The following is an 11,717-nucleotide window of genomic DNA, read 5'->3' as shown; positions in this document are numbered from 1 at the left end:
CTTCCTTCTAAATTCAGTGATCCCCAAATCCTGGAAATACTAAGGCAGTAACCTCAAACTTCAGCTCCATTTCAGGGGCATACGCCATGGAGGGCTGACCCTGCAGAAGGCCTCCAAAGCTCCACCAGCTCCAGAATGGTCTATGGCCAGAGCTGGCTTGGGACCCAGCTCCCCACCCCGGCCTCGGCCGTGAAACACACCGCACCTCTGAATGACTCTTGCTGCCCCGCACAGCCAACACCGTGTCTTCCAGGTGGGAGCTTTTATTATGTTTTACAACCATGACAACACAGGACGGTGGCTGTGACAGCAAACATTTCAGATAAAGGAATGGACCAAGTTACACCCGCCCCGTCCTTGCGGCCTCCTTCCGTACGTCTCTCCGAGACAGTTTCTGTGTCCTTCCTTTGCAAATTCGAGAAAGTTGAAAAGACACACTTAAAGTAGCAGGAACACCATCAGCAAAATGAAGCAGAAGGGTAACTCTGAGAAACAACTGATGAGACACACACGACAGAAAGCCTCTTCTACTGTGTTATGATGCCAGGGGGGTGGAAGAGCAGGCCCTGGGCTCAGCGTCCATCGTCCTGAGACCCTCGTCATACGGGGCCTTCGGTGATGCCTTCCAGAGGCATGCTGGGTGCGCTGTCAGCTGTGGGCCGCTCGTCTTTCTTCAGCGACGTCGGGACCCGGAGGCTGACGTAGGGTTTGTGACAAGCTGTGTTGGCCAGAGGGGGGTAGTGCTGTCTGTAGCAAATGTATGCAAAAATGAGGCCAATGACTCCACCAACAAAAGAATCTAGGCAGAAAGAGCACAAAAAGGAGAAATGTGTTATGATTCACTCAAATGCGGCCAGTTACGTTTTCTAGAAAGTACTCTCCTCACCTGCTGCGGTGAGTGGGTTGCTTGCCCGATCTCCTGAGAGACTAAAGGAAAGAGAAATCACGCTGGAGGAACAGATCCTGATGGCCTCTGCAGACCTTTTCGTTTCTAGGACTTAAAGATGCCCTGAAAATGTTTATTTGATTCCCTCTTGTGTCCTTAATATGCCCCTGAGCATTGCATGAACTCAGATTTGCATTCTTGGATATGAAAATCAATTCTAGAATCTGGAAGGAGTCCAACTATCTCCATAGAATCTAGATCCCCTGGATGGGAGGGGGGCTGTGATCTCTTACTCTTTAGCAAGTTCCCCCTGGACTCCTGCAGTATTGCTGGTGAGCTACAGAAACCCATCAAACATGTGGTCTCTGCCTCGCGGTTAAATGATTTCCCAGGGAAGAAATAAACTTCTGAGTCAAAAAGTAAAGAAAACATTTTATGATACACCAGGATTGGCAACTCAACAGATCCGTGCTGTGAGAATCCTGATCCTTCCAACATCTCATCAAGTTGAGGGGCCAAGGGGGGCAGAGGAGGCAGGAGAGGGCATCTGGAGGCAGAACAGACTCTCCACTGGGTGGGAGGGGTCTTGCCCAAGAAGACATTCAGCTGGTTCCCAGTAGATACCCCATGAAAGCAGCCCAACCCTACAGCCCTCATTTTGTGTGTGCGTACTTTGGCACTTTAAACCGTCTATGGATTATTCTTGCCCAAAAGATCCTAACAGAATGGAAAACCTCCCCTAACAAAAGAAATTTTGGACTCTTTTGAAGGTTGCTGCCATGTGAACTGTCATTCTCCATTCGGGGCTTCCTCTTCCACATTTGCTATCTTGTAGGCCTCCTCTTAGAGGCAAACAGCAACCTGAATTCCTGAGTGGGGTCACAAGGTATAATTTTTTTCTTTTATTTAAATTCAATTAATTAACACGGATTTTATTATTACTTTCAGAGGAGGGGTTTTGTGATTCATCAGTTGTATATGACACCCAGCGCTCATTCCATCAAGCGCCCTCCCTCATGCCCATCACCCGGTTACCCCATCCCCCACCTCCCTCCCCTCTAGTGACCCTCAGTTTGTTTCCTAGAGTTAAGAGTCTCCCATGGTTTGTCTCCCTCTATGATTTCATAGGATTTCACTCACAGCTGGAAGTTAAGAAACAAACCAGAGGATCATAGGGGAAGGGAGGGAAAGATAAAATAAGGCATAATTAACAGGATTAAATCCAATTCCTCAAAAAGAGAAACCCCTTACATTGCCTATGGCCAGCGGCCTATAAAAATGTGCCAGGACTCAAGGGTTCAAGGTCATAGAATTGCACTGTTGTTCTGTTCTTTCTCTAACCCCAGGGCACAGCTCCCTGGGGCATTATTTTTATTAGAGTCTGAAATGATCCATGACATCTGCATTTGAGCCACTGACTACTGAACAGGGCAAAGAGCAAAACCTACAAATAATGTCATTTGGCATTCAATTTTCTGGGGTACGGCATCTCATTAGGTGCACCACTGACCACAGGACATCGAATCGTTCTGAGCAAATGTTCTCCGGGCTCACTGATGGAGCGGCGTGCGAGGGAGTGGTGCGTCCTGCCCATGCTCTTTTCCCATTTAATGGAGAGAGGGGAAAGTGGTATCACAGGTCCGCCAGAGTCATCAGAAATATCAAGGGCACCAAAAGGACCAGGCAAGCCGCCTTCTCAGCAAAGTCATGTGGGGCTGGGTTTATTACAAAGGTGGAGAACAGGAATCAAAAAATGCCTTACTTTATGAGGGAGACTGTCATCAAGGGCCTCAAGTGGGCTATTGTTATTTTGATGAAATCACACTCACATCCTGTACAACAAGTGCTGACAGAAAAGCAGGCAGCGGACAAGCAGGGTTTTATTAAGAGAAAAACCACTTGGGATTGACTTTACCCTAACTATGGGGGCCTGGGATCAAGGGTTCAGAAGGGGAATGAATGCATGGATCTTGGTGTCCCCACAGCACAAAATATCAGTGTCCCGACTCAGCATCAATGCCATCCCACTGCACACCTGTATGTGCTCCACATGGGTGTAGGTGTCAGGCGTGATGTCTGGCCCTGGGGCATGAGGCTGAACAAAAGAGACATGCTCACAGTCCTAAGGGGCCAGAGGGACATGAAATAGTGACAGCTTTATCACTGAGCTGCAGCTGTGATATACACCACGAAGAAGTATGGGACTGTGAGACCGCCCTGCAGAGTAGCCTGGGCTGGGCCGGTCTGTCCAGGCGACTTTCACGGAGGACATACCCCACAGGCCAGCCGTGCAGGATAAGCAGGTGTGAACCAGGGCAAGTAAAGGGAGACAGGGTATGCCTGCAATCTTCCAGGTGGAGCAAAAAAGGAAGGGGCTTGGCAAATTTGGGGAAATGGAAGGAAGGACCATCTTTTACCAGAGGGGTGGTGTCCTTGTAATTCTGCAGGACATTAATTGACCATAAGGTCTTCCGTGTACTCTCAAGCTCTGTGGAACCCTCAGCACGGACCAGGGTCCCCACTGGCTTTCTGGGAGACTGCGAACACATCTTAACCCAAACCCACCACTCAGTGCTGACTTCCCCTTGATGGCCTTCCTCATCTTCGTTTCCCAGAGCCCCACAGTTATTACTCGGTAAATATTTGATGACCTGAAATGTGAACAGCAGTGACAAGACACACTAAAGAATCGACATCGCCAGCCACCAAGTGCCACACATTGTGTGATCCCGTGTATGTGCAATGCCCAGAATAAGGAAATCCATGGAGAAAGAAAGAAGATTAGCGGTTGCCCGGGACTGGGATCGGGGGTTTTTGGGGAGGTGAAGAAAAGTTCCTGGAATTAGAGAGTGGTGATGGTTGCACAACTCTGACTATACTAAAAACCACTGGATTATATGCTTTTAAAGGGACGAATTCTAAGTTACAAAACTCTAGAAAGCAGGGCGAGAGAAATACTACTAGATGGGTTCCCATAGTGGTAGAAAGAGGGATAGACTTTGAATCAGGCAATCTAGATTTGAATCTTATAAAATGGGCATGGTCCCCACTCTCTTCTCATGAGGTCAAAGGACAGGAGAGGCTTTCTCCCGGTCTAGCATTCAGAAGTGCCAGTACATACTGGCCATGCTCACCTGCTCTGGCACAGACAGTCAGAAAGGCTTCTGAAGATGTGCTGACAAGTCCCCCAGGGGAACACATCTCTCTCTGTCACCATGGCAACATCCAATATCACTGAGACAGCTTGACTTGGGAACTTGTATGCTTTGGGCTCTATGACCCAGGATACTAGGGTAAAAATCATCTCTGACAAACTCAACAACCACCCCCTCCCCATGACGGTTTCTGTTCCTTTCATTCTACTACTAGTGAAGCTTTCTGGTTTTGTGACTTTGAGTTTCTATAAAAGAACTTTCATGGCACAGAGGATGCACAATCTATTTGGTATAGTGGAAGCTGGAAGGGCAGCCGCCATGCCCGTCTTCCTCACCACTATGTATCCAAAGGAGACTATGCCTGGGACACGGGCACAAGAGACATAGTGAGCGAATGGAAAGTTTAAAGTCTAATTTTTCTGTTCATCTTTATTTTTATTTTTTAAAAAGATTTATTTATTTATTTATGATAGAGATAGAGAGAGAGAGAGAGAGAGAGAGAGAGAGGCAGAGACAGGCAGAGGGAGAAGCAGGCTCCATGCACCGGGAGCCCGACGTGGGATTCGATCCCGGGTCTCCAGGATCACTCCCTGGGCCAAAGGCAGGCGCTAAACTGCTGAGCCACCCAGGGATCCCCTTTCTGTTCATTTTTAAAGGAAAAGAACTTGCAGAGGAAAGGTTAATTTTAATAAGTCCCCTCCCCCAAATTTCAATAAAACCAGTGTGAAGGAAAAGATGATGTTAGTATCAAAGGAACATGATCTAGTTAAATTCATTCATTCGTTCAACACATTGCTTGGGCACTGTTATGAGTTGAATTGTGTCCCCTGCCCCACAAAAAAGATAAGTTGAAGTCCTAACCCCAGTACTTCAGAATGTGACCTCATTTGGATGTAGAGTCTAGAGAGGTCATCAAATTCAAATGAGATCATGAGGGTGGGCTCTCATCTAATATGACTGGTGTTCTTATAAAAGTGTGACTTTGGCCACAGAGAAAGACACCCACAGAGGGAAGATGATGTGAAGAAACACAAGGAAAACACTTGTGTAGTAGAGATTGGAATTATGCTGCCATGAGCGAAGGACCATTTGGGGTTACTAGAAGCTGGAAGAGGCACTTGAGGATCTTTCCCCTACAGGTGTCAGAGGAAGGGCGGCCCCACGCACTTGATTTTGGACTTCTGGCCTCCAGAACCGGGAGACAATTACTATTGTTCTAAGCCACTGGGTTTGTGGAACTTTTGTCACAGCAGCCCAAGGAAACTAACACACGTACCTACCATGTGCCATGACAACAAGAGACAAAAATCCCTGCCCACATGGAGATCAGACTCTAGGGCAGGGTTCCATATTGCCCATAGCTGCTTCCACACGACTACAGCCAAATCCAGGAGTTGCAATAGAGACTGTATGGACCACACGAAGCCAAGGATGTTTATTCACTATCTGACCCTTTACAGAAGCAGTCTGCAGACCTCTGTTCCAGCGGATAAGGACAGACAATAATCAATACACAATAAACTACTCAGTTCCTCAGACAGTGATAAATGAGCAAGAGGAGAGAAACAAGGAGTGCAGAAGAAGGGCTGCGGTTTCAAGACTGGTCATCACGAGACGTCCTCATCCAGAGGGTAACACCTGAACCAAGGCTGGAGGGTGAGGGAATAAGGCCCACCTGCAGAGGGTGTCAGATTCTGGAAATATTTTGAACAAAGAGCCCACAAGAGAAACGTGAGAAAATGAGGGAAGGAACAGAGTAGAGTGAAGCAAGGTGGTCAGTGAGCCCTGTGAGCAGCCAACATCCATCTTCCCTGGGAAGTGGGCAACAGGGGAAGGCCAGCTAACCTGGGGGCAGAGAGGGCAGAGGGCCTGACCCACGCTCCCTTTGGCCTGGCCCAAAGCACTGTCCAGTGGCTCTGATGGGAGGGACGGTGACCAGGGGCTGCAGATGGCTCCAGCCCCTCCTGCGGGGACACCTTGGGAAGGAAGGTAGAGGTGGGCAGACTCCTAAGACGTCAAGGCTGAGAGGCTCCCAGACCCCGAGCATCGTTCAGCTTCTGATGCTGAATGAATACAGACCCTGCTATGGAGGGCACTGACAGAGGAGGGAAAGGAGTTGAGATCAGTTCACTCCAGACCGAGAATATCCATGTTTCTGTTCTACACAAGGCTGGTGGGGTTCTGGTAGGAGCAGTAACACAGTTCCAAGGGCTCCTTTTCAATTCACTTTGTTCAGAGAATCTAGAAACTTCTTCTGAAAGCCCAAGGAAACACCTGGTTACCAGTGTGTTCCTCAACTGTGTGTGTGTGTGTGTGTGTGTGTGTGTGTGTGTGTGTGTGTGTGTGAGGCAGGGGCAGCAGCCTCTTCCTGGCTTTTCAATGTGGCACATGAACCACCCAGCAAAATGTCCCCCCGACCCCCAATCACCTCATCTGCAGGGCTGAAAAGCTCCTGAAGTCCAGTAACTACATGAAAATTCATTTCAAGTCACAGACGCTTCACAGCCCAGTGAGGGAAACACGGCGAAGGCAGCGGCAGCCACCGTGAACAACTCAGCCCAGTCAAACATGGCGTCTGTGACTGCCATGGGTGCCTTCTAACCTCAGGCTGGGTGGGAATGAAGGACCGTTTCCCCCCTTGAGACCCATTTTTCTGTCTTACATTCAGAAGGAGACGCTCTTTCTTAGAGTGAAACACCACACAAGCACCCAGGGCTGCTTAAAATGACATTATGATTACAGAAACCAGTGTTGGTTGAAAGATTACCCCCAAAGATGGAGTCACATGAGGAAAGCCTGGACCCAGATACAGGAATTTGAGAGGCAGAGGGGGCTTGCTATTATGTCCACTCATACAGCAAATAGTACGTTCCTGCCACTCCTGTAATTCTTCACTGACTAGAAATCACAAACGCACAAGCCTATGCGTGGAGATAGAAGCAAGTTCAGTAAGAAGCTCTGCTCCTTCTCCACATTTTTCTCCACATGTTTTTCCTAGCAGGGGAATGCCACAAGTTTTAACTCTTGAAAACGCATGGCTAATCACAAAGGTAAACCTCTTTATGGGGTGCTGGCCTTGGCAGTTAGCATCACCCACGAAACTTCGTTGCTTCCAGTTGACCTGAAAGCGGTCACGTCACAAAGACATGGAGACTCTCAGCCACGTACAGACTCAGTACCCATCCAGCTGGTTTTATTTTGGCAGAAGTCCTGCTAAGAGTTTCGCATGGCCTGTGCCCTCCATTTTCTTCACTTAATAAAACAACGGGCTTGTACATTTGGAGTGGAGCTGGGAAGGCAAGAAAGTCAAGGAGGGTGTTGATAACAGAAAACAACCATGACAATGGAAAGAGTGAGGCATTTGGGATTATGGGCTATTTACTGGATAAGAATATATAATTGAGGGATTGGATGTACTTCTCTATTAGACACAGTTGTGTAAGTCAAAATTGAAATGGAGTCATAAAAATCTCCTAATATTAATGTTGTTAACTAAAGTCTATAATGAGAGGGATTTGCGTTTTGCTGATGCCTCCGGGACTCCACATGGATTCTCATCATGATGGACGGTGCCTGCCCACGGTCACTGGGTAGCTCAGTCTGCAAAGAAAACCAACTTATCTATCTCCATCAGGCATCCTGCCTCAAACACCCGCCACACTGTCCATCCCTTCTCCAAGCTGGAAACCTTGGAGGACTCCCTGACTACTCCCTTAATGAGTGAGTGTTCAATGAATAAAATTTCCCACTCCTGCTTCTTAACATGTAATAAGGGGGGGCGGGGAGATGGCGCTGAGGTTAGCACCATCTACACCTTAGATCAGGGTTCTTCTACCTCAGCAGTAGCCATCTGGGGCTGGATAGGTCTTTGTTGTGGGCGAGGCGCTATCCTGTACATTGTAAGATGTTTACCAGCATCCCTGACCTCTACCCGCTAGGTGCCAGTAGCAACCATCACCCCCAGTTGTACAAACCAAAAAGATATCTGCAGACATTGCCAAATGTCCCCTGGGAGGCAGTCGCCCCCTGTTGAGATGGCTGGTGGAGACAGTGACAGATGGCCTCATAAAAGGGAATTCAAGTACAATGAGCCAGACTCATTTCAGAGCCCATTAAAGAATCCAAGGCACACCCCTCTCCTGGATGATTCTGGAGGCATAAATTGAACAGATGATGGTACAGGTGAACTGGTACCTGGGCCACATCAATGACCTGTACCAATCCACGCACGTTCAGTTTTGCCTGTGGAAGTCTACCGCAGCTCACATATGGCCCTAAACATCGCTGAACATGAATTCTCTTGCTTTGCCTTCCCATTAATATTCTCCCTCTAATCCTCCAGTTCCTTTCTGTGCCAGCTGGATAAGATGGGTCTGAAGCCCCGTCGCCAGCAGGCTTTCAACACACCAGCTGCATGATGAGTCCACCACTTCCAGAAAGCCTCGGACTGTGATTCTTCATCCTTTCACGATGTACCAGCCACAGCAAGGTAAGGAGGAAAAGACCAGCCAGGACCAAAGCAATTTAAAAGAGGCCAATCTCATGTCTTAGGGTTTCAGGACAAGATCACTACGCAAAGGCTCTTACTGCCTTCTGAGATGAAGCAACAGTCAATTCAAATATGAAACCCTTCGTCATTTCACAAATCCAACGTGACTGAATAAAAGTGCAAACCGGGGATTCACAGCTTCAAAACAGACCATGTTCCAAAAACATATCTGCCCCTAAATCAGTTTGGGAAACACAACCCATCCTTCTTCAGAAACAATGCACGATGCAACAACAATACCAATTTGCATTTGTGCAATATGTTTTCATGTGCAAAGTACATCCGGATCCATTATTTCATTCAGTCTACAAAATAGCATGTGAAATATTTGGAGGTTATTGTTCTCAAGTTCAGAAAAAGACGCTGCAGTTCACAAGGGGTCCATGAAAAGCAGTCCGTAAAACACCAGCCAGCCCATAACATTCTTCACAGGGAAATGCCCTCATCATCCAGGCAACAATGATTCTGTTGGAAAATGATTCTGTCAGTCTCCATCTGACTCACTGATAAAAGTAGACCCCAAAGGTGGGCACAGGGCTCAGCATTATGGCTTCTAGTGACCGCCCCCATCAGCAGGGCCCCTAGATCTTGATCAGCACTTGGTGCATCCACCTGCCCAGACCATGCATCAGTCTCTCTTTCCCCTGCACCCTTTATTCTTGGCTCCAAGCTGCTGCTAGAAGCTTGTGAAGCCCGCAGCATGAGCTCCAGGAGGATGGCAGGTGGAGCTGAGGCCAGGGAAGGAGCAGGAGAAGCCGGGGAAGTAGTGGGAGGAGCAGAAGGCCCCGGAAAAGATGGGAAGAAGATATCCCCAGCCAGGAGCACCCCTCACCTCTGGCCTTATCTGCTGCCTCACCACCCCTGGATTAAACACCTGGGAAGAGGTGAGAAGTGTGCAGGATCACAAGGCACCTGGCTGCAGAGATAGAAAAGGGGGAGAATGGGAATTGCCTGGTGGCAGCCAGAAAGCAGGCAAGGAAGAGGAGGGGCAAGCAATAGAGAGATCGGGGGAAGCCATACGGATGGGGAGCTGGATCTGGGCACATATAATTCAGTCTGTGACTGACGCTGACACACTGGAGCTCTTGCCCGAAGCTAGCTTCTCAGACTTCATTGGAAATAACCAATTTGAAGAAAAAAAAAAAAAAAAAAGGAAATAACCAATTTGCAGGTTAATGCAGACTCCTGGCCACCACTCCAGAACCACCCCCCACCCGCACCCCAGAGTTGGTTTCCTGTCTCAGGGTGTCCTGATCAAGGGAATCTGAGGATTGCCCCGTGGGGAATACGGCCCTTATACCCGGTGCTCCTGGGAGGCCCCCTGTCCTATGGACATCACCTCAGCCTCTGCTCCCTGTTTGCTGTGGCAGGTGCCGCTTGACGTTCAGGCAGGCCGTGAGCTGCAGCTTATCTGCAGGAGGATATGGCACGGTATAGTCTTATTCCAGTCCCTCATTTGTTTTGTGTTATTTTCACTTTGCTCAGATACTCCAGGATTCATACATATAGGTCAGCCTCACCACAGCCTTGCAGCAGCTGCTCGGAACATTGCTGGCATTGATGCCTGGGCCGGACACATCCTCTGGAAGTGCATCTGTGGCGAGAAGTATGTCCTTGTGTGATGGATGTGAGATGCGAAAGGAGCCAAAAACCACTTGGCACCAAGTCTGAAGACTGAGGCAAGTGATCTAGCAAGGAAATCACAGTTGCATCCGAGGCCAAGGGTCTGCCATCCTGCTGGGACTTGAGCACAGAGGAGGAGGAGGGGCTCCAATTCTACACCCAGGAAGGGCAGCATGAAGGTCAGAGCTCACAAGAACAGGCATGTTTTCTTTAAAACTGTATCTGCTGTTATTTCAGCCAACCCTGGCCTGACAGTAGGCACTCGGTTCTCCCTGAATAGGTACCTTTCTGGACCCATCCCTGCAGGAGAGTGTCAGATTCCCATGAGGACTGGGCAGGCCCTGGGCAGGGACTCACCTTGCCAGTGATGCTTGTAGTCACACATACGGGACAGGGCAATCATCATGGCGCAGTAGAGGGGCAAGATGGCAGCACACAGCCGCCAGCTCTTCCCCCGCCCACTCTCGGTGAAGCAGTGCAGCTTGCCAGCCAAGTAGAACGTCGTGAAGCCAAGGCCAGAAAAGGCAACTGCCAAAGAGAAACAGCAGGTGTTACTCTAGCAGGTGGTAAGTGGCAGGGACACAGCACGTCCTGGGCATCCTGTCAGCCATCTTGCACACCCCAGGGCCAACGCACGTTGGCACCAGGCTCCATCTAGGCAATCTGTGCTCTTGCTAGAACCATGCCGGTATGAAACTTTTAACAATGAGAATGACCTTCCAGGCTTGTGTGTGATCAAAATCTATTCTAATTTCTTTCTTTCTCTCTTTCTCTCTTTTCTTTCTTTCCTTCCTTCCTTCCTTCCTTCCTTCCTTCCTTCCTTCCTTCTTTCTGTCAGTCAGTCAGTCATGCATGCATTCATTCAACAGTGATTTAAAGGGTATCTTCTGTGTGCTAGACAGGCACTGCTCTAGGTTGGAGAATAACAAAGTGCTTCAGGTGCTGTCCCTGTGTCAAGGGGCTCAAGGTCTGGTTGAAAGACACAGCCATGTGAAGAGAGGATTTTATTATAATCTGTTGAGTTCTATATGAAAAAGTGTGTAGAGAATGCAAGACTGTGGTGACTGCTTAGATTTGAAGAGTGAGGGAAAGGAAGGGATTCGGGGCTTGCTGGTGTTCAGTAAGGGGGGTCCAGCACAACTATGGAGGAATGAGTTTGATGGAGAGATTGACAGTGATAACGGCCTTGTTTTCTCCTAAAGACTATGGATATTGATTTTTAGAATTGCAAAGACAAGTCATGACTATTCTAGGTCCATTGTCAAAAGTGTGGAAGTTGGGTGTATGTAATCCCTAAAGTTTTCACCCAGTAAGGTTTAAAACACAGGTGGAACTCAGTGAGATTTAAAGTAGGCTTTAAATCTTTCGTGGGCTTAGAAAGGCCCTGCAACCCTGGCTATGCATGGAGTAGAAAGGTGAAAACCTGAAAAACCTAGGAAGCTCTATGAAATCCTGGCAGCCACTGCCAGACATTCTATTGATGCTGGTCTACTGGTCTGGAGCA

At 48.4% G+C, this 11,717-nt stretch overlaps 1 protein-coding gene across 4 annotated transcripts in view; it reads right to left on the bottom strand.

Moving 5' to 3' along the window:
• Positions 1 to 247: 247 nt before the first annotated feature.
• The window catches only part of PLPP4 (phospholipid phosphatase 4), a 118,211-nt gene continuing 106,741 nt past the window's right edge, over positions 248 to 11,717 (bottom strand). For all 4 annotated transcript variants that reach the window (XM_038578973.1, XM_038578975.1, XM_038578974.1 and 1 more), the window contains 2 exons: positions 10,571 to 10,741; positions 248 to 799 (listed from right to left, as the gene is read on the bottom strand). In XM_038578973.1, the coding sequence (XP_038434901.1) occupies positions 600 to 799; positions 10,571 to 10,741 (371 nt within the window). In that variant the 3' untranslated portion in view covers positions 248 to 599. The remainder of the gene's footprint in view (positions 800 to 10,570; positions 10,742 to 11,717) is intronic.

This window comes from Canis lupus, chromosome 28 (assembly GCF_011100685.1).
Source record: "Canis lupus familiaris isolate Mischka breed German Shepherd chromosome 28, alternate assembly UU_Cfam_GSD_1.0, whole genome shotgun sequence".
NCBI lineage: Eukaryota > Metazoa > Chordata > Mammalia > Carnivora > Canidae > Canis > Canis lupus.
Note: the sequence above shows the minus strand (reverse complement) of the source record. Positions and strands in the feature narration are given on the sequence as shown.